We start from the raw sequence: 26,810 nt of genomic DNA, 5'->3' as shown, positions 1-26,810 counted from the left end.
AGACTTGCTGTAATCTGTTAGGGTGACTTGTCCTCACTGTTCCCCTTGTTCTTAGAGTTTGTAGTGTGCTTTGGACGCCTGTTAGACTCTAGAGTCTTTATAGGGCCTTGTGAGGCTTTAGTTCTTTGGAATGGGCTCCTGCAAGGGGTGGTCTCTTCCCTTTGGGTCGGGACTTGCAAGGGATTCTTGCTTTTGTTATCTGGGATAATCTGGAATTTCCCCTGTGGGTCTGTTTTCTATATCAGATGGGGTATTTAAGTTCCTGGAATGTTGTTTATTATAAACATTTTTGGGGCTCGGGCCTTCTGTTCTGGTTCTTCTGGTTGTCGAGTGTTTCACTCAGCGTTTTCTCGTGTGGATCTCGCTGTGGGTTGTTACCGGACCTTTTATGATCCTAGGACTAGTTCGGGGTGCTCCAGTTTCCAGGGTAATTGGGCTTAGCCTTTGTTATGGCTGTTCTGTTTTACAACTTGGCCAGATTTCATGAGAGCCTGGGCTCTTTGGGGCTTGTCTTGTGCTGGACGATACGGTTCCCTTGGGACAGCCAACTGGTGTAACGTGATGATGGGCTTTGCTGCTTAGCAAGTGGACGGTTTGCAGTTGTTCAGCTGTAGCTATTGCGCCTTGCATGTTTGTTTGCAAGTTGTTTTTTTAAGGGGTTCTTTCCGTGTTCATCTGTGACGTGGCCTTGAGTCCTCTCGGTTCGGCCTCCGGCTTCCTGTCTTTTGGGCAGGTGCTTATAAATTCTCTCTTTTCAAGGGGTTAGTTGTCCTCCTTTAGGAGGTATGGTTCCTATTTTAGGGGCTTCTCCTGTGTATGGGAGGTTGGAACCGATGTTTTATCTGGTTCGGGGAATGGTCTGCTCTTTGAGTTGTTCCTTTCCATCTGGGGAGCTGCTAGCTCCGTGTTGAGACTTTAGTTGGGTGGTTTTGGTAGATCTCATTGGGTCTAAAAGCTGTTCGACTGTCTGAGGAGTTTTTGGGTTGGCACCCGAGCTCTGTTGAAGTGGCTGTGTCCATTCTTCCGCACTCTTGGGGGCTGGTCTTGGGGTCTCTTTTGTTCCCCTGCTTTCAGATCTGCCGTCGCTTGGGCTAGGTGTAGGATCTGAGATCTGTTGCTCATCCTCGGTCTTGGGGATGCCAGTGGGCCTTGTTTTGAGGTTCTGTGCTTCTCCCCTTTTTGGGATCTGTGAGTAGGTCAGGTGGCTTGGATTGCCTGGAGTGTGCCCTCTGTCTTGGGGTTGGCAATCTGATATTTTGTTTGGCCGCTCTTTCATTATGGATAGTATTCTGTGTCTTCCTACGGATGGCAGTGTGTTGCTGGACTCAGATGTTTTCCTTTCTGGGTTTGCTACATGTATTTTTTTCTGTTTGCTCAGTTTTATGAGTTCTGACGGTTTGAGGACTTCGTCTTCAGCTATCTTTTTCGGTGCTGTTGCACGATGTTTGGGAGATGTTTTCTTCTCCTTGCTGATGCCTGATTTTGCACCTTGTGGTTCTGCTTGGTCTGGGTGTTGTCTCGCCTTGTTCTCAGGTCCCATTTGGGTCTCTGTGGGCTTGGCTTACTTTTAAAGGGGTTTTTCCTTTTTGGGATCTTGCTGTACCCTTTGGGTATCCCTGTGGTTTCTCCTTGTCCTCTCCCTTTTGGGGACTTTGGCTGTTACTACTGGTACTAGTAAGGGTTGTGTGGGGACCGACTGCTGGGCGACGGTCTCTCCTGGAGGAGTGTTGGCTCAGTGAGTCTGCTTTTGTGGTCTCTAGTTAGGCCTTTGGACTATCTGTGGGTCAGTGTCCTTGGGGCCTTTCCCTTTCTAGTTTTTTTTCCCGGCTTTGATCGAAGCGGGGTTTGGTTGGGTTGTGTTTTTTTTCAGGCCTGGTGCCCTCAGAATGGGCTGCCTATTGTACCCTCCCGTTTTCGCATTCAGTGTCCTCTGTAGCTTGGGTATTGTTTTCCCAAAAGTAATGAATGCAGCTGTGGACTCGTTCCATTTATGAAGAAAAACTTAAATTATGCTTACCTTATTATTTTCTTTTCTTCAGATGGAGTCCACAGCCCCCCGCCCGTTTTTTTTCTGTGGTGCATCTGTTTTTCTTTTGTATTCTTCTGGCATCTTTTCACCCTGGTATTTCTTCTACTGTTCCTTGTTCCTCAGCAGAATGATTGGGGGATGACGGGGAGTGGGAGGAGTATTTATGCCTTTGGCTGGGGTCTCTTTGCCTCCTCCTGGTGGCCAGGTTCTTATTTCCCAAAAGTAATGAATGCAGCTGTGGACTCTTTCCATCTGAAGAAATTTTTTTTTTATCAGGTAAGCATAATTTAAGTTTTTTGAGAAGCTTTGAGGCAAGAGGGAGTAGGGAAATAGGGCGGTAGTTGGAAGGGGAGGTTGGATCAAGAGAAGGTTTTTTTGAGGGTAGGTGTGACCAGTGCATGTTTCAGGGATGAGGGAAATGTACCAGTGTTTAGGGAGAGGTTGAAAATGTGTGGGAGTATAGGGGTAAGGGTAGAAGAGAGGGAGGGGGGTATCTGTGAGGGGATAGGGTCAAGGGGATAGGGTCAAGGGGACAGGTAGTGAAGTGAGAGCGCAGTATAAGTTCAGTAACTTCTTCCTCAGTAACAGGAGAGAAAGAACTACATTTATGGCTATGAGGGTTGTGGTTGATTGCGAGCGTTTGAGGCGGTGAGAAAATGGAAGTATGTTGAGAGCTGATTTCATTTCTGATGGAGTCGATTTTGTTATTTAAGTGGCTGGTAAAGTCTTGAGCTGACAGAGAAGTTTGTTTTCCAATAGCCACCCATCAGTTGGCCTATTTTGAGGAGATTTCAGCCAAAATGGGAATCCACATGGATGCATTTCCGTTTTGAATAGAAGAATTTTTGTAATATACATGTATTAGCAAAATTGCTTCTGATAAAAGATATAGCTGTTTAAAAACTGTATTTAAAGGGACAGTCTACACCAGAATTTTTATTGTTTTAAAAGATAGATAATCCCTTTATTACCCATTTCCCAGTTTTGCATAACTAACACAGTTATAATAATATACTTTTAACCTCTGTGATTATCTTGTATCTAAGCCTCTGCAAACTGCACCTTTTTTCAGTTCTTTTGACAGACTTGCAGTCTAGCCAATCAGTGCCTGCTCCCAGATAACTTCTCGTGCACGAGCACAGTGTTATCTATATGAAATACGTGAACTAACACCCTCTAGTGGTGAAAAACTGTTAAAATGCAATCTAAAAGAGGTGGGCTTCAAGGTCTAAGAAATTAGCATAAGAACCTCCTAGGTTAAGCTTTCAACTAAGAATACCAAGAGAACAAAGCAAAATTGGTGATAAAAGTAAATTGGAAAATTGTTTAAAATTACATGCTCTATCTGAATCATGAAAGTTTATTTTAGCCTAGACTGTCCCTTTAAGTATGCTCCGTGCACCAGCATTTTAAACACAGCACTTGCTCAGAGAGCCTAAGGTGATCTGAGCAGCTGCAATATTTAACCCCTTAAGGACCAGTGCCATACCCTGTACGAAGCTGTTCGTTATGCCCTTAAGGACCAGCAACGTACCCTGTACGTCGCTGCAGTCCTGGGCTTCTCTCTGCCGCGATCTCGCTCAAAGTAGAGAGATTGCGCTATTTCTGCATGCCCCACAAGTGGGGCACTGCAGAAATAGATTTGCAGAGTTACCGATGCAGAGAGGGCCACTCTGTGGCCCTCTCTGCATCGGACAGCGGTGGTGCCGATCGTTGATGGGTGGGAGAGTAAGGAGGGAGACGGGTGGGCGGCTCATCACTGGAAGGGACGAGAGGAGGGCGGGAGTGGGTAGAACCGCTTGGCCACGCTACAGGGAGTAAAAAAAAAAAATAACTGCGTTATTGAGGGGGAAGGAGGGAGTAGGGGCAATGATGGGGATTCAATGTGTGATCCGTTAACGGAAAGGGATCTGGGAGGGGGATAGGGTATTGAGGTGGGGCAGCTACACTACAGAAAAAAAATGGGTTGTTTTATTTATTTATTTATTTATTTATTTATTTTAATTGCCAGTACCCAGTTTGCTGCAAATTTAGCTGCCAGTACCTGAGATGGTGGCAAATAGGCAGAGGGGGGTTAGAGAGCTTTTTTGGGGGGGATCAGGGAGGTTGGGGAGTTAGGGGGAACCTACACTGCAGCAAATATATTTTTTTTAAAAAAGGCGCTTATTTTCATGCTGGCAGAATTTCTGCCAATTCTTAAGATGGCTGTGACAATTGTGAGGTGGGGGAGAGAAGAGAGCTGTTTGAGGGGGGTCAGGGAGGGATCAGGTGGTGGGATGTCAGGTGGGAAGCTGATCTCTACACTAAAGCTAAAATTAACCCTACAAGCTACTTAATTAACCCCTTCACTGCTGGGCACAATACAAGCGTTGGTGTGCAGCGGCATTTAGCGGCCTTCTAATTACCAAAAAGCAATGCAAAATCCAAATATATCTGCTATTTCTGAACAAAGGGTATCCCAGAGAATATATATATATATATATATATATATATATATATATATATATATATATATATATATATATATATATATATATATATATATATATATATATATATATATAGTTTTGATAAGTAAATATAAAAAAGGCTCTATATCTGTTTAAATGTAGTGATGGCAAAAATGCTAAAAATGCTCTGGTCTTTTGGAGAAGTTATTGTCTGAAATGCCCGGTCCTTAAAGGGACACTGAACCCAAATTTTTTCTTTCACGATTCAGATAGAGCATACAATTTTAAACAACTTTCTAATTTACTCCTATTATCAATTTGTCTTTGTTCTCTTACTATCTTTATTTAAAAATCAGGAATTTGATGCATAGGAGCCGGCCCATTTTTGGTTGAGAACCTGGGTTATGCTTGCTTATTGGTGGGTAGATGTAAGCCTCCAATAAGCAAGCGCTATCTATGGTGCTGAACCTAAAATGGACTGGCTGATAAGATTTACATTCCTGCCTTTAAAATAAAGATAGCAAGAGAACAAAGAAAAATTGATAATAGGAGTAAATTAGAAAGTTGCTTAAAATGTCATGCTCTATCTGAATCACAAAATAAAAAAATTGTGTTCAGTGTCCCTTTAAGGGTTTGAAATGCTGGTGCACTGAGAATATCTAGCTATGCTTCACATACACATGCAGAGTAAAATTGCAAATATGTTTCTGTTCAAAGTTGTAATTCATCTATGTTCATTTTAATTTTGACCTGAATGTCCTTTAAGTCTTTAGCAGGGCTGTGCAATTAATTGCATGATGCAAACAATCGCGATATCAGGCTATGCAATAAAAAAAAAAGTTTGAAATGGCCTCCTTAACATGTCATGCCAGTCGCACAAATGCTCTAGTCCAGCCCAGTAGCAGCACTGATCACTCCTCCAGGGGGATGGACCAGGAAGCGTCACATCATGTAATGCTACCGCCGCTATTTTACTTGCCTCGTGGTTTGTTGCTCCAGTCCTAAGGTGCGCACAGAGAAAGAAGGTCCCTCTAAAGTGCAAACTGCAAGGTCAACAAGCTTCTGTTTTGCACAGTTAAATACATTTGTGAATGCAGCATTCGTTTAAAAAAATATTGTAATAAAATCATAATATTTCAGTGTTAAGGAGTCCTGTTCTGATGTCGTCATTTAAATGCCATCTTCCAGTTGAAGTACTGTGTTACCCAAGGTGTTAACATCTTTTTTTAACTTTGGATATGCCATCTTTTATCAATTGGCCCACCTGGGTTATGAAATTGGCAAAATCAGTTTTATTTGGAAGAAAGTACAGATCTGCTTTTGTTATCTTCCTCCTGTGTATTTGAGATGTCTCTCTCTTCAACAGAGGTGATGCATGGAGCAGTTTCGTTGTCTTCTAGAGTTGTCTCTAGCGTTTTGAAGTATGCTTCCATTTTTGAGCACTGGGAGGTAGCAGGTTTAGTGTTTTTGTCAATTTTAGATAGTCTTTTGGATGCTATTGTGCTGACAGAAACAAAAACGTGATCGTGACCATCGTGTTTTGTCTTTTATTTGTTCCCTTATCTTCCTAGGTTATGGAGATTTTTATTGTATGAATTGACCAGAGAGTAGGGGAATGTTGCCTGCAATTTGATAATCAACTCTAGAATAGTTATGTGTCAGTGCCAAGCAGTTAAGGCCTATTCATAGATGGGTTTTCAGCCTCCAGAGGATGAGCTTATATTAAACACTTTTTTCTACCACAGATAATGTATCTGTATCCGCGACGGTGATTATACACATATAGCGCAGAGTAAGCTGTGGTCAATATAAGGTGATTTTAAGAGACCTGCATGGTAAGTATGAGTTCGGAGGGCTTCTTTATTCCGGAGTCATCTGCATGTGTTTTTATCACAGATTCAACCTTTGAGCTTGATGTCTCCCTTTTGAAGCTGACATCGCTGTGTAAGGGTGGGTAAATACCGCCTACAGTGTATGGGTCTCAACGGCTATTTTATAGGATGTGCCATTATTTGTTCGGAGCATAAAGTGTGGTGCAAAGCAGCCTTCACTCTGGCTGTGAGTGTGGGGAGTAGAGAGCCTTGTGTTATTGGCTTATACGGCTTATGTAAAGTCTTTAGACTAACCTCCCGCTCGTGTCAGCGCCCCTTTATTTCAAAACCTCATTCCTTCTGGCAGGCTTAGTATTTGCCTTTCGGAGCAGGCTGGGTGTGGGGTTTCTCGACCAGGCCGCTCGCACACCGTCGCCACCTTCTATCTCTGTCTCCGCTGCGCAGCGGATGTTCAGTTGCAGATCATTTAGGTTGGTGAGGTTTCTGCAATGAATGTGAGGGGTTGGTTCACTCCGGGAGTTTTTTTCCCCCTTCTTGTGCTTCGATGTTGGAGCTGAGGCTATGGAGCTTCAGTGAAGTGTGGTCATTACGCTCGAGGGCCGGCTCCACCCCCAAAATCATATTTATTAAAAAAAATGTGATTTTTTTTCTTTTCTTAAATAGAAAGAGTCCAGAGCTGCATTCATTACTTTTGGGAATTAAGAACCTAGCCACCAGGAGGAGGCAAATACACCCCAGCCAAAGGCTTAAATACTCCTCCCACTCCCCTCATCTCCCAGTCATTCTTTGCCTTTCGTCCCAGGAGCTTGGTAGAGAAGTGTCAGAATTTTTCATTTTTGTTTTTTGTCTCTTATGGAGAGTAGTACTCTTCGGCATGGGACAGGAGTTTTAAAGGGACAGTCTAGGCCAAAATAAACTTTCAGGATTCAGATAGAGCATGTAATTTTAAACCATTTTCCAATTTACTTTTATCACCAATTTTGCTTTGTTCTCTTGGTATTCTTAGTTGAAAGTTTAACCTAGGAGGTTCATATGCTAATTTCTTAGACCTTGAAGCCCACCTCTTTCAGATTGCATTTTAACAGTTTTTCACCACTAGAGGGTGTTAGTTCACGTATTTCAAATAGATAACACTGTGCTCGTGCACAAGAAGTTATCTGGGAGCAGGCACTGATTGGCTAGACTGCAAGTCTGTCAAAAGAACTGAAAAAGGGGCAGTTTGCAGAGGCTTAGATACAAGATAATCATAGAGGTTAAAAGTATATTATTATAAATGTGTTAGTTATGCAAAACTGGGAAATGGGTAATAAAGGGATTATCTATCTTTTTTAAAACAATAAAAATTCTGGTGTAGACTGTCCCTTTAAGTAATCCTGTCTGTCTCTCAGTGAGGGCTTGGATGAAAGTTAGAGTTCGGAGATGCAGGAGATTCTCTCTCCAAAACCATCCCGACTCATGTTAACAGCTCCTCAAGCAAACGGCGTTGTCGAACTTCGCTCCGCTGCCTGCTTTTTTCTCTCAAGTCCATGGTGGAGGCGATGCTAATATCCGTCACACTTGAAAGGCCGTGTTCCTGTTCCACGGCGTAGATTCCGGTAAGATCGTTTAGGACTTTGGTTAGCTTGGGGTTTCCCGAAAGCTGGGAAGGCTTAGCACCTTTTTTCTTCCCTTTGTCCTCTGCTGGTGTGGAGGTGATGAGGAGACTAGCCCTGCTAGAGTTGACCTCGAGGTATCCCTTATGTTGTCCTGAGGCCTTAAGAAGTCTCTTCATAAGACTTCTAGTCTTGCTCCTTGGAGCGTTGGACTTGGCTAGGGGTGGTTCCTTCCTTGGTCGGGGCTTTCGAGTTCTCCCTATCCGGATTCTCTGGGTATGCATTCATATCCCTTGTATCTGGCCTTTTGGCCAGTTGGGGTGTTTAGTTTTAGGGTAAGGTTGCCTGAACTATTAGGTGCCCGGAGCTGTTTTTCTCCTGAGACTTCCGGTTGCTGAAGCTTCGCTTGGCCTTTTTCCTGACCCAGTCTTGGGTTGTTTTGGAATCTTGGATCTCAGGGCTGGTCAGGGTGTTCCACGGTAGTGGCAACTTGGGCTTTGCCCTTGCTCCATCTTCCTGGCCTGGTCATGGTTGGCCAGGTTTTCTGAGTATTTATTACTCTTTGCAACAGAGTAGCCCATGTGCTCTACTGGTTATCTGTGGGTTCATACCCAGCTGCGGGCGCTGGATGTCCAATTTCTGGTGCGCCTTAGGGTTGCATTCCCCTGGTTAGCTTGACAGTGTACGCGTGGATTCTCTGCTCTGCAGGCGAATGGGTTGGCTGTGCCTCTGCTTGGCAAGCTACTTGTAGGGGGGTCCTTTTCTAGGACATTTGTGTTGGGGAATTATCTTCCCATTAGCCGGTGGTGTTGGACCTTGAGGACAGTTGTTACCCTTCCGGCCTCATCCCTTTTCTTTTGGGGATATTCTCCTCCCTATGGAGATGGAGTCCTTTCTTGGGGCTTCTCCTGGATGAGTGGTAGAAAGGTGGGATTGGTTTCACCTGGGGTCTTGCTGGCTCCAAGTCAGACTTGTTGGGCCTTTATTTTGATAGATCCTTAGGTCTATGGCCTTGTCGTCTGTTTTCAGAGTCGGTTGTACTTGTACTCTGTGGGGATGGCTGTGCTATCCTTATGCTCTTTCCTGTACCAGATTCGGGATGCTTCTGTTCCCCTATTTTGGATCCCTGGGGCTGGCTTGGTCCAGCTGGGTGTGGGTATACAGGTCAGGATGGCCGAGCGGTCTAAGGCGCTGAGTTCAGGTCCGCAGTCTCCGCTGGATGTGTGTGAGCTTTGTTGAGTCTATCCGTTAGCTCAGTCTGCTAGGATATAGAATTTCCTTTCAACTTGCTCCATCGATTTCAGAAGAGGGACTACTCTTCCTTCGGGTTTGGAGGGTATACTCTCCTTCTCGGGGGGCCTCGATTGAGGTTTTGTGTTCCCCTTTTTAGGAACCTGTATAGGTCAGGCGGCTTCGGTTGCCTGGAGCATGCCCTCTGTCTGGGGGTTGCTTTTGCGGTCTGTTCCTTGATTGACTGCTTCTTCCTTGCAAGTGCCCTCTGTGTCGTCCTGATATGGACTCTGTGTTCTCAAACTTGTTTTTTTTTTTTCCGACTTGGTCTATTACATGTTTTTCGTGGTTGAATAATTTGGTATTCTATGTTCAGACGCTGGGAGGACTGTGCCTCTTCAGTTGCTTGCAGGATGTTGGAGAGAACTGTTGTGTCTCTGTGCCCGGTCTTATCCCGGGTTTCACTGGTATAGGCGTGGCCTCCTTTTTCTGTTTGGGCCTGTTGGTGTCTCTGTGAGCTGGATTCATTCTTGGAGGTGTTCTTCTTTTGTATTAGGGGACCTTTCGGTTTCCTCGGTTTTCCTTTGCCTTGTTCCCTTGGGGGTTTCTGCTCGTGTCCCCTTCATTAGTGGGGGGGTGAGTGGTGGGGGACCGTCTGTTGGGCGACGGTGTCTCCTGGAGGACTGTTGGCTCAGTCGAGTCCGTTTCGCGGTCTCTAGTTTTCTTCTGGACTAGCTGCGAGTCAGTGTCCTTGGGGCTTTTCCTTTAAAAAAAATTCTCAGCTTCGGACGAAGCAGGGTTTTTAATGGGTAGAGGTTCAGGCCTGGTGTCCTCAGTATGGGCCGCCTATTGTACCCTCCCGTCTTGGCATTCAGTGTCCTCTATAGCTTGGGTATTGTTTTCCCAAAAGTAATGAATGCAGCTGTGGACTCGTTCCATTTAAGAAGAAAAACATAAATTATGCTTGCCTGATAATTTCCTTTTCTTCCGATGGAAAGAGTACACAGCTCCCCACCCGTAATTTTATGTGGGGCGTCCTTATTCTTCTGGCACCTTTCACCCTGATATTTCTTCTACTGTTCCTTGTTCCTCGGCAGAATGACTGGGGGATGAGGGGAGTGGGAGGAGTATTTAAGCCTTTGGCTGGGGTGTCTTTGCCTCCTCCTGGTGGCCAGGTTCTTAATTCCCAAAAGTAATGAATGCAGCTATGGACTCTTTCCATCAGAAGAAAAGGAAATTATCAGGTAAGCATAATTTATGGGGTGTTGTTTTTTTGTTTTTTTTTGCCCTGTTGCACAGCCCTAGTCTGCAGACAACAAATTTTGTCTGTTATCAGCAAAATTACTATATTGTAAAGTTAGTTAATTATGCATAACTCTCTATATAACCTTTTATATAAAAGTCTTAAAATGTTTAATGTCCCTTTTTTAAGACGAGAGGCCAGTTCATTCTTCAAGCATATTTCGCTTTGTGAGCATTTGTTATCATAGGGTGATGTAATTGTTTGTGTGCTGTCAGTCAGGGTGTTGTCACTGTTTTGTTATGCAGCTCCAATTGTGGTAGGTGTCTCACATAAGTACATAATGTACAGGCACTGATTTCATACACCCAAAGACCTGCATCAGACACTGATCTGTCTGGCAACAGCTAAATGTATTTACATATTCATATTGTTTTATTAAAAACAGTATTCTGCAACATTACACAACTAATCTGTAGTATACAGCTTTAGACCATCATTATAATTGTACAGCGTTATTATGCAACATAACTACACAGATTTGCAGTATTGTACAGTGTCATGAAGATGGTTTTAGAATGTCAAGGGTTCATTGTTTCTTTCTTTGCCTTTTCTTCTCTGCTTTTTACAACTCTGTACCAGAACTATTTAAAAAGTCAAACTTATGGGACCACTGGTTTTTACTACTTACATCTGGTTCAACAAGATACAGGGGGCATTTCAGTCTTCTCACTACAGTCAAAGATGTCAACCCAGAGTGAGAGAAAACAGTGTCCCTATCAAGACACTAGAGTGAGGATATGGCGGTGCAAACAGAATGATTGTGAAAGAGTTTGGGAGACAGAGACTTTAGTAATCTCAGCTGTGACCTGTAAGCAGTCTGCACAAACTAGGGAATAAGGACAGGACTAAGAACCAATTGCTGGTTTTAAACATTGTAGCTGTACTATGGACCTTTTTAACTAACTAACTATTTGGAGGCTGTAAATCCTTGAAAAACTGTAGTGACATTGGGATCTGGCTAATCCCTTTTCCGTGCCCCACTTTGGAGAGTGTGCTGTCTTCCCTTGTGGATTGTGTTATTATATACTTCACACTATATTATTAATATTATTCTACAACTTTGCAGCATAAATATATAGTTTTTCCTATTATATTCTACAACTCTATAGCATTGTTATTTAAAAGCAGAAATAAACTTTTGTTAAAACCAGTAAGTTTTCATTCAGACGTATAAGTAAAGTGCGCAACTTTGCATATGACGCCAGCAATAATGCTGTTCATGTGCATAAATAATAACATCCCTTATAAAATGATGTATCATCTGACGCTACAGCAGTGAACAACTGTGCATTATCACAACCTAGCAATAACGTACCAGTAAAGTATGCTACTTAAAGTATAGTGACACCAAACTGTCTACACTTAAGTGCACTGGAACATTTTTACATGATCTATGTAAAAATGACACTGCAATTAAACTATTTCATACCTCTTAAAACCTTGTACAATCCAGGACCTTTGTTGATAGATTTTCCTAATATTAGTTGTTTTAATAACACCCTCTGTCCTAGTGGTTTGTTTGCTGTTTGGCTTTGTGTTCTATAATCTAATGTTTTTCTGCAGATGGAGATAGGAGCTGAGCCGGAGACGGAACAGATCCCATCAGACAAGGAATTTGAAGGGGAAGGTGACTATGAGGAGGGGATCTATGCAGAGTGGTGGGCACAGCCCAAGTCTAAAGGCGATCATGCTGAGAAAGGGTACTGACTTTCAGCTCTGAGACAAGAGGGTTATGATGTTTTTGAGAACACTTCCCTATCTATTGCCATGAACTCATAAGTGTCTATCATTTGTCAAAGAAATCATTACCCAGTCTGCACCAGGCACCTCACAGCTCAAGCAGGAATGTAGAAAGGATTGAAAAGAAGAACAGAAGGCCCATTAAGTCTGTCCATTTTCCTTCTGAAGTGTAAGCTTTATTCATGTCTATCCCATACACTCTTTAATGTACTTACAGTGTTGGTACTTATCGCCTTTATTACATCAACCAGCCTTTCTGAAAATAAGTGCTTACTCACATGACTTCTGAACCTGCACCCTTCAGCCTGATATCCAGTCTGGTAATGCTCTTGATAGATGTACCTTAGTCATCAGTTTCATTAAAGGGACATTAGCCTCAACAAAATGTCTATCATGTATATGAAAGAGCACAATTTAAACGTGGCAGATATGGGTTTGTTGTTTGTTTTTCTTTGCATGAAAAAGGTTAAGTTAAAGCTGTTTTGGAAACATTTAGTAGACCTTCTTTGAACATTTTCTAGTTTATTTATATCCTGATGACATGGTCTCCATAAGTGTACACAGTATTCAAGATGTGGCCTGACTTGTAATCTGTAAAGTGGCATAACATCTCACTTTTTCTGATGCTAATAACTTTTTTCATTTAAACCAGCATTCTGCTGACTTTATCTGCTGCAGTACTGAATTGTTTACCAATATTCAGATTACCCGGAATAATAAAGTCCTGTTCCTGTCAGTAAAGTGACATTTTATCCAGAGCAAATGTCCTAGACAGGGGTCAACAAATTCATGATGCCAAGTTGTCAATGTAAACTAAAACCGGGCCTGGCATCTAGAAGTGTGAGCACTGATGACACCACCATAGGCTTATGATCTGCAAGTTGTGCATTTGAACTTAAAAGCCATTTGTATTAGGGTCTAATCTAAATGGTGCCAGGGAACTACACTACACCGTGTGGTCATTGGAAGCAGTTTACTTTTCTCTTGTTAAGTGTATCCAGTCCACGGATCATCCATTACTTGTGGGATTTTCTCCTTCCCAACAGGAAGTTGCAAGAGGATCACCCACAGCAGAGCTGCTATATAGCTCCTCCCATCACTGCCATATCCAGTCATTCTCTTGCAACTCTCAACAAAGATGGACGTAGTAAGAGGAGAGTGGTGTATTATAGTTAGTTTCTTCTGTTAAGTGTGATCAGTCCACGGGTCATCATTACTTCTGGGATATTACTCCTCCCCAACAGGAAGTGCAAGAGGATTCACCCAGCAGAGCTGCATATAGCTCCTCCCCTCTACGTCACTCCCAGTCATTCTCTTGCACCCAACGACTAGATAGGATGTGTGAGAGGACTATGGTGATTATACTTAGTTTTATATCTTCAATCAAAAGTTTGTTATTTTAAAATAGCACCGGAGTGTGTTATTATCTCTCTGGCAGAGTTTGAAGAAGAATCTACCAGAGTTTTTGTTATGATTTTAGCCGGAGTAGTTAAGATCATATTGCTGTTTCTCGGCCATCTGAGGAGAGGTAAACTTCAGATCAGGGGACAGCGGGCAGATGAATCTGCATAGAGGTATGTAGCAGTTTTTATTTTCTGACAATGGAATTGATGAGAAAATCCTGCCATACCGATATAATGTCATGTATGTATACTTTACACTTCAGTATTCTGGGGAATGGTACTTCACTAGAATTACACTGTAAGAAATACATAAAGCTGTTTAATAACTAGAGATTATGTTTAACGTTTTTGCTGGAATGTAAAATCGTTTTCATTTACTGAGGTACTGAGTGAATAAATGTTTGGGCACTATTTTTCCACTTGGCAGTTGCTTAATCTGTTTTCTGACAGTTTCTGTTCTCCCTCACTGCTGTGTGTGAGGGGGAGGGGCCGTTTTTTGGCGCTTTTACTACACATCAAATATTTCAGTCAGCAACTCATTGTATTCCCTGCATGATCCGGTTCATCTCTACAGAGCTCAGGGGTCTTCAAAACTTATTTTGAGGGAGGTAATTTCTCTCAGCAGAGCTGTGAGAATTATAGTTTGACTGAGATAAAAAACGTTTATTCTGTAATTTGTTTCCTGCTTTCAGAATTTGTTATCTTTGCTAATGGGATTAAACCTTTGCTAAAGTTGTGTTATTTACAAGGATTGAGGCTATAACTGTTTCAATTTATTAATTTTCAACTGTCATAGATCTTCTGTGCTTCTTAAAGGCACAGTACGTTTTAATATTATTCTAATTGAATTGTATTTCCAAGTTACAAGTTTATTTGCTAGTGTGTTAAACATGTCTGATTCAGAGGATGATACCTGTGTCATTTGTTGCAATGCCAAAGTGGAGCCCAATAGAAATTTATGTACTAACTGTATTGATGCTACTTTAAATAAAAGTCAATCTGTACAAATTGAACAAATTTCACCAAACAACGAGGGGAGAGTTATGCCGACTAACTCGCCTCACGTGTCAGTACCTACATCTCCCGCTCAGAGGGAGGTGCGTGATATTGTAGCGCCGAGTACATCTGGGCGGCCATTACAAATCACATTACAGGATATGGCTACTGTTATGACTGAGGTTTTGGCTAAATTACCAGAGCTAAGAGGTAAGCGTGATCACTCTGGGGTGAGAACAGAGTGCGCTGATAATATTAGGGCCATGTCAGACACTGCGTCACAGGTGGCAGAACATGAGGACGGAGAGCTTCATTCTGTGGGTGACGGTTCTGATCCAAACAGACTGGATTCAGATATTTCAAATTTTAAATTTAAACTGGAAAACCTCCGTGTATTACTAGGGGAGGTTTAGCGGCTCTGAATGATTGTAACACTGTTGCAATACCAGAGAAAATGTGTAGGTTGGATAAATATTTTGCGGTACCGACGAGTACTGAGGTTTTTCCTATACCTAAGAGACTTACTGAAATTGTTACTAAGGAGTGGGATAGACCCGGTGTGCCGTTCTCACCCCCTCCGATATTTAGAAAAATGTTTCCAATAGACGCCACCACAAGGGACTTATGGCAAACGGTCCCTAAGGTGGAGGGAGCAGTTTCTACCTTAGCTAAGCGTACCACTATCCCGGTGGAGGATAGCTGTGCTTTTTCAGATCCAATGGATAAAAAATTAGAGGGTTACCTTAAGAAAATGTTTGTTCAACAAGGTTTTATATTGCAACCCCTTGCATGCATTGCGCCGATCACGGCTGCAGCGGCATTCTGGATTGAGTCTCTGGAAGAGAACATTGGTTCAGCTACTCTGGACGACATTACGGACAGGCTTAGAGTCCTTAAACTAGCTAATTCATTCATTTCGGAGGCCGTAGTACATCTTACTAAACTTACGGCGAAGAATTCAGGATTCGCCATTCAGGCACGCAGGGCGCTGTGGCTAAAATCCTGGTCAGCTGATGTTACTTCTAAGTCTAAATTGCTTAATATACCTTTCAAAGGGCAGACCTTATTCGGGCCCGGGTTGAAAGAGATTATCGCTGACATTACAGGAGGTAAAGGCCATGCCCTGCCTCAGGACAAAGCCAAGACTAGACAGTCTAATTTTCGTTCCTTTCGTAATTTCAAAGCAGGAGCAGCATCAACTTCCTCTGCACCAAAACAGGAAGGAGCTGTTGCTCGCTACAGACAAGGCTGGAAACCTAACCAGTCCTGGAACAAGGGCAAGCAGACTAGAAACCTGCTGCTGCCCCTAAAACAGCATGAATTGAGGGCCCCCGATCCGGGATCGGATCTAGTGGGGGGCAGACTTTCTCTCTTCGCCCAGGCTTGGGCAAGAGATGTTCAGGATCCCTGGGCGCTAGAGATAATATCTCAGGGATACCTTCTGGACTTCAAATACTCTCCTCCAAGAGAGAGATTTCATCTGTCAAGATTGTCAACAATCCAGACAAAGAAAGAGGCGTTTCTACGCTGCGTACAAGAGCTCTTGTTAATGGGAGTAATCCATCCAGTTCCACGATCAGAACAGGGACAGGGGTTTTACTCAAATCTGTTTGTGGTTCCCAAAAAAGAGGGAACTTTCAGACCAATCCTGGACTTAAAGATCCTAAACAAATTCCTAAGAGTTCCATCGTTCAAGATGGAGACTATTCGGACAATTTTACCTATGATCCAAGAGGGTCAGTACATGACCACTGTAGATTTAAAAGATGCTTACCTTCACATACCGATTCACAAAGATCATTATCGGTACCTAAGGTTTGCCTTCCTAGACAGGCATTACCAGTTTGTGGCTCTTCCATTCGGATTGGCTACAGCTCCAAGAATCTTCAAAGGGTTCTGGGTGCTCTTCTGGCGGTACTAAGACCGCGGGGAATCTCGGTAGCTCCATACCTAGACGACATTCTGATACAAGCTTCAAGCTTTCAAACTGCCAAGTCTCATACAGAGTTAGTGCTGGCATTTCTAAGGTCACATGGATGGAAGGTGAACGAAAAGAAAAGTTCACTCGTTCCACTCACAAGAGTTCCCTTCCTGGGGACTCTTATAGATTCTGTAGAAATGAAGATTTACCTGACAGAGGACAGGCTAACAAGACTTCAAAGTGCTTGCCGCACCCTTCATTCCATTCAACACCCGTCAGTGGCTCAATGCATGGAGGTAATCGGCTTAATGGTAGCGGCAATGGACATAGTACCCTTTGCACGCTTACACCTCAGACCACTGCAACTGTGCATGCTAAGTCAGTGGAATGGGGATTACTCAGACTTATCCCCTTCTCTGAATCTGGATCAAGAGACCAGAAATTCTCTTCTATGGTGGCTTTCTCGGCCACATCTGTCCAGGGGGATGCCATTCAGCAGACCAGACTGGACAATTGTAACAACAGACGCCAGCCTTCTAGGTTGGGGTGCCGTCTGGAATTCTCTGAAGGCTCAGGGAAAATGGAGTCAGGAGGAGAGTCTCCTGCCAATAAACATTCTGGAATTGAGAGCAGTTCTCAATGCCCTCCTGGCTTGGCCCCAGTTGACAACTCGGGGGTTCATCAGGTTTCAGTCGGACAACATCACGACTGTAGCTTACATCAACCATCAGGGAGGGACAAGAAGCTCCCTAGCTATGATGGAAGTATCAAAGATAATTCGCTGGGCAGAGTCTCACTCTTGCCACCTGTCAGCAATCCACATCCCGGGATTGGAGAACTGGGAGGCGGATTTCTTAAGTCGTCAGACTTTTCATCCGGGGGAGTGGGAACTTCATCCGGAGGTCTTTGCCCAAATACTTCGACGTTGGGGCAAACCAGAGATAGATCTCATGGCGTCTCGACAGAACGCCAAGCTTCCTCGTTACGGGTCCAGATCCAGGGATCCAGGAGCAGTCCTGATAGATGCTCTGACAGCACCTTGGGACTTCAGGATGGCTTACGTGTTTCCACCCTTCCCGTTACTTCCTCGATTGATTGCCAGATCATCGGAGGCTATTTTTGGGAGAAAGGTTCTTCAGGCAGTGGTTCCTTCTGTATAAAGAGCCTGCCTATCCCTCCCGTCATCCGTGTACTTTTGCTTTGGTATTGGTATCCCAGAAGTAATGATGACCCGTGGACTGATCACACTTAACAGAAGAAAACATAATTTATGCTTACCTGATAAATTCCTTTCTTCTGTAGTGTGATCAGTCCACGGCCCGCCCTGTTTTTAAGGCAGGTAAATATTTTTTAATTTATACTCCAGTCACCACTTCACCCTTGGCTTTTCCTTTCTCGTTGGTCCTTGGTCGAATGACTGGGAGTGACGTAGAGGGGAGGAGCTATATGCAGCTCTGCTGGGTGAATCCTCTTGCACTTCCTGTTGGGGAGGAGTAATATCCCAGAAGTAATGATGACCCGTGGACTGATCACACTACAGAAGAAAGGAATTTATCAGGTAAGCATAAATTATGTTTTTTTAACTTCAATCAAAAGTTTGTTATTTTTAAATGGTACCGGAGTGTACTGTTTCATCTCAGGCAGCATTAGAAGAAGAATCTGCCTGTGATTTCTATGATCTTAGCAGAAGTAACTAAGATCCACTGCCGTTCTCACATGTTCTGAGGAGTGAGGTAACTTCAGAGGAGGAATGGCGTGCAGGTTTTCCTGCAATAAGGTATGTGCAGTTAACATATTTCTAGGGATGGAATTTGCTAGAAAAATGCTGCTGATACCGGATTAATGTAAGTTAAGCCTTAAATGCAGTGATAGCGACTGGTATCAGGCTTATTAACAGAGATACATACTCTTATAAAAGTGTAATATAAAACGTTTGCTGGCATGTTAATCGTTTTTATATATGTTTGGTGACAAAACTTATTGGGGCCTAGTTTTTTTTCCACATGGCTGGCTTGATTTTTGCCTAGAAACAGTTTCCTGAGGGTTTCCACTGTTGTAATATGAGTGGGAGGGGCCTTTCTTCTGTTAAGTGTGATCAGTCCACGGGTCATCATTACTTCTGGGATATTACTCCTCCCCAACAGGAAGTGCAAGAGGATTCACCCAGCAGAGCTGCATATAGCTCCTCCCCTCTACGTCACTCCCAGTCATTCTCTTCCACCCAACGACTAGATAGGATGTGTGAGAGGACTATGGTGATTTTATTTAGTTTTATTTCTTCAATCAAAAGTTTGTTATTTTTAATAGCACCGGAGTGTGTTATTCCTTCTCTGGTAGAGTTTGAAGAAGAATCTACCAGAGTTTTTTCTATGATTTTAGCCGGAGTAGTTAAGATCATATTGCTGTTTCTCGGCCATCTGAGGAGAGGTAAACTTCAGATCAGGGGACAGCGGGCAGATTAATCTGCAAAGAGGTATGTAGCAGCTTTTATTTTCTGACAATGGAATTGATGAGAAAATCCTGCCATACCAATATAATATCATGTATGTATATTTTACATTTGAGTATTCTGGGGAATGGTACTTCACTGGAATTACACTGTGTATATAAGACTTTAGCCTATTTGCAAGCAACAGGCTTTTTAATAACTCTTAATTTATGTTAAACATTTTTGCTGGAATGTAAAATCGTTTTCATTTTCTGAGGTACTGGGTGAATAAAATGTTTGGGCACTATTTTTCCACTTGGCAGTTGCTTGATCTAATTCCGACAGTTTACTGATCTCTCTCACTGTTGTGTGTGAGGGGGAGGGGCCTTTTTTGGCGCTTTTGCTACGCATCAAAAATTTCAGTCAGAAGCTCATTGTTTTTTTCCTGCATGTTCCGGTTCATCTTACAGAACTCAGGGGTCTTCAAAGCTTGTTTGAGGGAAGTAATCTTCACAACAGAGCTGTGAGATTGTAGTTGACTGTGATAAAAAAAAAAAAAAAAAAAAAAAAAAGTTTATTCTTTAACTTTTTTATGCCATCAGGGTTAGTTATTCTTTGCTAATGGGAACAAGCCTTTGCTAAAATTGTGTTTTGTTTTTACAAAGTTTGATGCTGTAACCTTTTCAGTTTATTGATTTCAACTGTCATATATCTTTCTGTGCTTCTTAGGCACAGTACGTTTTTCATTGTATTTTACTTGAATAATATTTCCAAGTTGCAAGTTTAGTTGCTAGTGTGTTAAACATGTCTGATTCAGAGGATGAGACCTGTACTATTTGTGCTAACGCCAAAGTGGAGCCCAATAGAAATTTATGTACTAACTGTATTGATGCTACTTTAAATAAAAGTCAATCTGTACAAATTGAACAAATTTCACCAAACAACGAGGGGAGAGTTATGCCGACTAACTCGCCTCACGTGACAGTACCTGCATCTCCCGCTCGGGAGGTGCGCGATATTGTGGCGCCCAGTACATCTGGGCGGCCATTACAAATAACATTACAAGATATGGCTACTGTTATGACTGAGGTTTTGGCTAAATTACCAGAGCTAAGAGGCAAGCGTGATCACTCTGGGGTGAGAACAGAGTGCGCTGATAATGCTAGGGCCATGTCAGATACTGCGTCACAACTTGCAGAACATGAGGACGGAGAGCTTCATTCTGCGGCTGACGGTTCTGATCCAAACAGATTGGATTCAGATATTTCAAATTTTAAATTTAAGCTGGAAAACCTCCGTGTATTACTAGGGGAGGTGTTAGCGGCTCTGAATGATTGTAACACAGTTGCAATACCAGAGAAAATGTGTAGGTTGGATAAATATTTTGCTGTACCAACAAGTACTGACGTTTTTCCTATACCTAAGAGACTAACTGAAATTATTACTAAGGAGTGGGATAGACCCGGTGTGCCGTTCTCACCCCCTCCAATATTTAGAAAGATGTTTCCAATAGACACCACCACACGGGACTTATGGCAAACGGTCCCTAAGGTGGAGGGAGCAGTTTCTACTTTAGCTAAGCGTACCACTATCCCGGTGGAGGATAGCTGTGCCTTTTCAGATCCAATGGATAAAAAGTTAGAGGGTTACCTTAAGAAAATGTTTGTTCAACAAGGTTTTATATTGCAACCCCTTGCATGCATGGCGCCGGTCACGGCTGCAGCGGCATTCTGGATTGAGTCTCTGGAAGACAACCTTAGTTCAGCTACTCTTGACGACATTACGGACAGGCTTAGAATCCTTAAGCTAGCTAATTCATTCATTTCGGAAGCCGTAGTACATTTAACTAAACTTACGGCTAAGCATTCCGGATTCGCCATTCAGGCGCGCAGAGCACTGTGGCTAAAATCCTGGTCAGCTGATGTAACTTCTAAGTCCAAATTACTTAATATACCTTTCAAAGGGCAGACCTTATTTGGGCCCGGTTTGAAAGAAATTATCGCTGACATTACAGGAGGTAAGGGCCACGCCCTGCCTCAAGACAGAGCCAAACCTAAGGCTAGACAGTCTAATTTTCGTTCCTTTCGGAATTTCAAAGCAGGAGCAGCATCAACTTCCACTGCTCCAAAACAAGAAGGATCTGTTGCTCGCTACAGACAAAGCTGGAGACCTAACCAGTCTTGGAACAAGGGCAAGCAGGCCAGGAAACCTGCTGCTGCCCCTAAAACAGCATGAATTGAGGGCCCCCGATCCGGGATCGGATCTAGTGGGGGGCAGACTTTCTCTCTTCGCCCAGGCTTGGGCAAGAGATGTCCAGGACCCCTGGGCGCTAGAGATAATATCTCAGGGATACCTTCTGGACTTCAAATTCTCTCCTCCAAGAGAGAGATTTCATCTGTCAAGGTTGTCAACAAACCAAACAAAGAAAGAGGCGTTTCTACGCTGCGTACAAGAACTTTTGTTAATGGGAGTAATCCATCCAGTTCCACGGTCGGAACAGGGACAAGGGTTTTACTCAAATCTGTTTGTGGTTCCCAAAAAAGAGGGAACTTTCAGACCAATCCTGGATTTAAAGATCCTAAACAAATTCCTAAGAGTTCCATCTTTCAAAATGGAGACTATTCGGACAATTTTACCCATGATCCAAAAGGGTCAGTACATGACCACAGTGGATTTAAAGGATGCTTACCTTCACATACCGATTCACAAAGATCATTACCGGTATCTAAGGTTTGCCTTCCTAGACAGGCATTACCAGTTTGTAGCTCTTCCATTCGGATTGGCTACAGCTCCAAGAATCTTCACAAAGGTTCTGGGTGCTCTTCTGGCGGTACTAAGACCGCGGGGAATCTCGGTAGCTCCGTACCTAGACGACATTCTGATACAAGCTTCAAGCTTTCAAACTGCCAAGTCTCATACAGAGTTAGTACTGGCTTTTCTAAGGTCACATGGATGGAAGGTGAACGAAAAGAAAAGTTCACTCGTTCCACTCACAAGAGTTCCCTTCCTGGGGACTCTGATAGATTCTGTAGAAATGAAGATTTACCTGACAGAGGACAGGTTAACAAGACTTCAAAGTGCTTGCCGCACCCTTCATTCCATTCAACACCCGTCAGTGGCCCAATGCATGGAGGTAATCGGCTTAATGGTAGCGGCAATGGACATAGTTCCCTTTGCTCGCTTACACCTCAGACCACTGCAACTGTGCATGCTAAGTCAGTGGAATGGGGATTACTCAGATTTGTCCCCTTCTCTGAATCTGGATCAAGAGACCAGAAATTCTCTTCTATGGTGGCGTTCTCGGCCACATCTGTCCAGGGGGATGCCATTCAGCAGACCAGACTGGACAATTGTAACAACAGACGCCAGCCTTCTAGGTTGGGGTGCCGTCTGGAATTCTCTGAAAGCTCAGGGACAATGGAGTCAGGAGGAGAGTCTCCTGCCAATAAACATTCTGGAATTGAGAGCAGTTCTCAATGCCCTCCTGGCTTGGCCCCAGTTGACAACTCGGGGGTTCATCAGGTTTCAGTCGGACAACATCACGACGGTAGCTTACATCAACCATCAGGGAGGGACAAGAAGCTCCCTAGCAATGATGGAAGTATCAAAGATAATTCGCTGGGCAGAGTCTCACTCTTGCCACCTGTCAGCAATCCACATTCCGGGAGTGGAGAACTGGGAGGCGGATTTCTTAAGTCGTCAGACTTTTCATCCGGGGGAGTGGGAGCTTCATCCGGAGGTCTTTGCCCAAATACTTCGACGTTGGGGCAAACCAGAGATAGATCTCATGGCGTCTCGACAGAACGCCAAGCTTCCTCGTTACGGGTCCAGATCCAGGGATCCAGGAGCAGTCCTGATAGATGCCCTGACAGCACCTTGGGACTTCAGGATGGCTTACGTGTTTCCACCCTTCCCGATGCTTCCTCGATTGATTGCCAGAATCAAACAGGAGAGAGCATCAGTGATTCTAATAGCACCTGCATGGCCACGCAGGACTTGGTATGCAGACCTGGTGGACATGTCATCCTGTCCACCTTGGTCTCTACCTCTGAAACAGGATCTCCTGATACAGGGTCCTTTCAAACATCAAAATCTAACTTCTCTGAAGCTGACTGCTTGGAAATTGAACGCTTGATTTTATCAAGACGTGGGTTTTCTGAGTCAGTTATTGATACCTTAATACAGGCTAGGAAGCCTGTTACCAGAAGGATTTACCATAAGATATGGCGTAAATACCTATATTGGTGTGAATCCAAAGGTTACTCTTGGAGTAAGGTTAGGATTCCTAGGATATTGTCTTTTCTACAAGAAGGTTTAGAAAAGGGTTTATCTGCTAGTTCATTAAAGGGACAGATCTCAGCTCTGTCCATTCTGTTACACAAACGTCTGTCAGAAGTTCCAGACGTTCAGGCTTTTTGTCAGGCTTTGGCCAGGATTAAGCCTGTGTTTAAAACTGTTGCTCCGCCATGGAGCTTAAACCTTGTTCTTAACGTTTTACAGGGCGTTCCGTTTGAACCCCTTCATTCCATTGATATAAAGTTGTTATCTTGGAAAGTTCTATTTTTAATGGCTATTTCCTCGGCTCGTAAAGCAAAAAGCTTCACATAACCCACTTGTAAATGTCCTTTAACCTATGTGAGTTTAGGTGCAAAGAGTGAAAAATGAAAGAACATCCTAACTATCGTATAAATACATACTAACATAGGTTCATTACAAAAATTGTTGTTAAGTCTTCAGCCTTTTCCTATCTTTCGAGAAACAGTACACATGAGAAGGGTAGTTGTACTCAACAGTAGCAATGTCGCCAGAGGTGCCGGTTGTGAGGAAGATTGATTCGGAAAGTCAAGTCTCTGTTCCCTATTGTTCCAAAGTAGCTTATAAATGGAGCAACACCTTTGATTAAATAAAAGAACAGTCCTCATTCAATTATGTGTCCCCAAGTCGGCCGTTAGTTTGTCCCATTATGCCATTATCTAGACTGGCTGCAATAAGATATGTGAGGATTAACCAACTCCAGATTTCTCTGCAAGTTCAAGGACTGCAGCCCATACCGGATAAATGTCAATCAGTTCGGGACTCATCTGTAGAGAGGCATCCGAATCCAGTGCTGATAAAAACCAGGTAAGTGTTACTGGTGAGAGAAGCCTTTGCAGATCCGTTGCTCTCGGGTTCCACTTAGTCAGGTGAGCGCCATCTTGTTGGGGCGGCAGATCGGGCAAATCCTGTATGGGGCTAGACGGAGCCAGGCCGTCCACATCCATAGAGCCGTAAGTCAAAGGTAAAGTTGATATTGATTGCTGGGGGGCTTCAGTAGCACCAACCACATTCTGTGCCGCTCCATGCTCGGTAGCAGGACTCTCTGTAAAGCCGCTATTAGAGGAGGGACTGATTGCCTTGTGGATAGACCGGAGGAAAGCCATGCGGTGGTCATCCAATAAGGTAGCGATCAGATTAAGAAGAGTAGCGGTCTCCATATTAAGAAGCTGGGTAGGGGAAAACGCAGTGACAAGCAAGAGAGCACTGCTTACTCGGCGGGTCCAGGAGCGTTACCGCCGAGGGGGGTTTCTGTGAGGTCCTCACCCTTCCACCTAAGACCTCTATTTGTCCCGGAACACTGGGGCTGGAGTGAAAGTAAATAGTTGCGTCAAATCCTCAACTTTTAGGAAAGCAGAATATACTAATAAAATTATTAGATGTCTCGAATATTCATAGATATTTGGTAGATTAGGTTTAGCAAATGCTCCAGCTCCCATAGTTGCGACCTAACATGGCCGCCACCCGGAAGTTCCCCCACAGTAACATTTTTTATATTGCTTGTTAACTTGCTTTAAAGTGTTTTCCAAGCTTGCTAGTCTCATTGCTAGTCTGTACAAACATGTCTGAAACAGAGGATACTTGTTCATTATGTTTAAAAGCCATGGTGGAGCCCCATAGGAGAATGTGTACTAAATGTATTGATTTCACCTTAAACAGTAAAGATCAGTCTTTATCTATAAAAGAATTGTCACCAGAGGGGTCTGTCGAGGGGGAAGTTATGCCGACTAACTCTCCCCAAGTGTCGGACCCTTCGCCTCCCGCTCAAGGGACGCACGCTAATATGGCGCCAAGTACATCAGGGACGCCCATAGCGATTACTTTGCAGGACATGGCTGCAATCATGAATAATACCCTGTCAGAGGTATTATCCAGATTGCCTGAATTGAGAGGCAAGCGCGATAGCTCTGGGGTTAGACGAGATACAGAGCGCGTAGATGCTGTAAGAGCCATGTCTGATACTGCGTCACAATATGCAGAACCTGAGGACGGAGAGCTTCAGTCTGTGGGTGACGTCTCTGAATCGGGGAGACCTGATTCAGAGATTTCTAATTTTAAATTTAAGCTTGAGAACCTCCGTGTATTGCTTGGGGAGGTATTGGCTGCTCTGAATGACTGTGACACAATTGCAGTGCCAGAGAAATTGTGTAGGCTGGATAAATACTATGCAGTGCCGGTGAGTACTGATGTTTTTCCAATACCTAAAAGGCTTACAGAAATTATTAGTAAGGAATGGGATAGGCCCGGTGTGCCCTTTTCCCCACCTCCTATATTTAGAAAAATGTTTCCAATAGATGCCACTACACGGGACTTATGGCAGACTGTCCCTAAGGTGGAGGGAGCAGTTTCTACTTTAGCAAAGCGTACCACTATCCCGGTTGAGGAAAGTTGTGCTTTTTCAGATCCAATGGATAAAAAATTAGAGGGTTACCTTAAGAAAATGTTTATTCAACATGGTTTTATTTTACAGCCCCTTGCATGCATTGCGCCTGTCACTGCTGCGGCGGCATTCTGGTTTGAGGCCCTGGAAGAGGCCATCCATACAGCTCCATTGACTGAAATTGTTGACAAGCTTAGAACTCTTAAAGGGACAGTAAACCTTAAAAATAATGTTATATAATTCTGCATGGATCTAGTAGGGGGCAGACTCTCTCTCTTCGCCCAGGCGTGGGCAAGAGATGTTCAGGATCCTTGGGCGTTGGAGATCATATCTCAGGGATATCTTCTGGACTTCAAAGCTTCTCCTCCACAAGGGAGATTTCACCTTTCAAGATTATCTGCAAACCAGATAAAGAAAGAGTCATTCCTAAGCTGCGTACAAGATCTCCTTGTAATGGGAGTGATCCATCCAGTTCCACGGACGGAACAAGGACAGGGGTTTTATTCAAATCTGTTTGTGGTTCCCAAAAAAGAGGGAACCTTCAGACCAATTTTGGATTTAAAGATCCTAAACAAATTCCTCAGAGTTCTGTCATTCAAGATGGAAACTATTCGAACCATTTTACCCATGATCCAAGAGGGTCAGTACATGACCACAGTGGACTTAAAGGATGCCTACCTTCACATTCTGATTCACAAGAATCATCATCAGTTCCTGAGGTTTGCCTTTCTAGACAGGCATTACCAATTTGTAGCTCTTCCATTCGGGTTGGCTACAGCCCCAACAATTTTTACAAAGGTTCTGGGCTCACTTCTGGCGGTCCTAAGACCGCGAGGCATAGCGGTGGCTCCTTACCTGGACGACATCCTGATACAGGCGTCAAGCTTTCAAATTGCCAAATCTCATACAGATATAGTTCTGGCATTCCTGAGGTCGCATGGGTGGAAAGTGAACGAAGAAAAGAGTTCTCTATCTCCTCTCACAAGGGTTTCCTTCCTAGGGACTCTAATAGATTCTGTAGAAATGAAATGTTACCTGACGGAGTCCAGGTTATCAAAACTTGTAAATGCTTGCCGTGTTCTTCACTCCATTCCGCGCCCCACGGTGGCTCAGTGCATGGAAGTAATCGGCTTAATGGTAGCGGCGATGGACATAGTGCCATTTGCGCGTCTGCATCTCAGACCGCTGCAAT

At 43.6% G+C, this 26,810-nt stretch overlaps 1 protein-coding gene across 1 annotated transcript in view; it reads left to right on the top strand.

Moving 5' to 3' along the window:
- The window catches only part of P3H4 (prolyl 3-hydroxylase family member 4 (inactive)), a 79,254-nt gene extending 66,337 nt beyond the window's left edge, over positions 1–12,917 (top strand). The window contains exon 7 of the mRNA XM_053698859.1: positions 12,000–12,917. Within this exon, the coding sequence (XP_053554834.1) occupies positions 12,000–12,143 (144 nt within the window). The 3' untranslated portion in view covers positions 12,144–12,917. The remainder of the gene's footprint in view (positions 1–11,999) is intronic.
- Positions 12,918–26,810: the final 13,893 nt, after the last annotated feature.

Source organism: Bombina bombina, chromosome 1 (genome assembly GCF_027579735.1).
Source record: "Bombina bombina isolate aBomBom1 chromosome 1, aBomBom1.pri, whole genome shotgun sequence".
Taxonomy (NCBI): domain Eukaryota; kingdom Metazoa; phylum Chordata; class Amphibia; order Anura; family Bombinatoridae; genus Bombina; species Bombina bombina.
The sequence above is the reverse complement of the archived record's forward strand: the minus strand, read 5'-3'. Positions and strand labels throughout refer to the sequence as shown.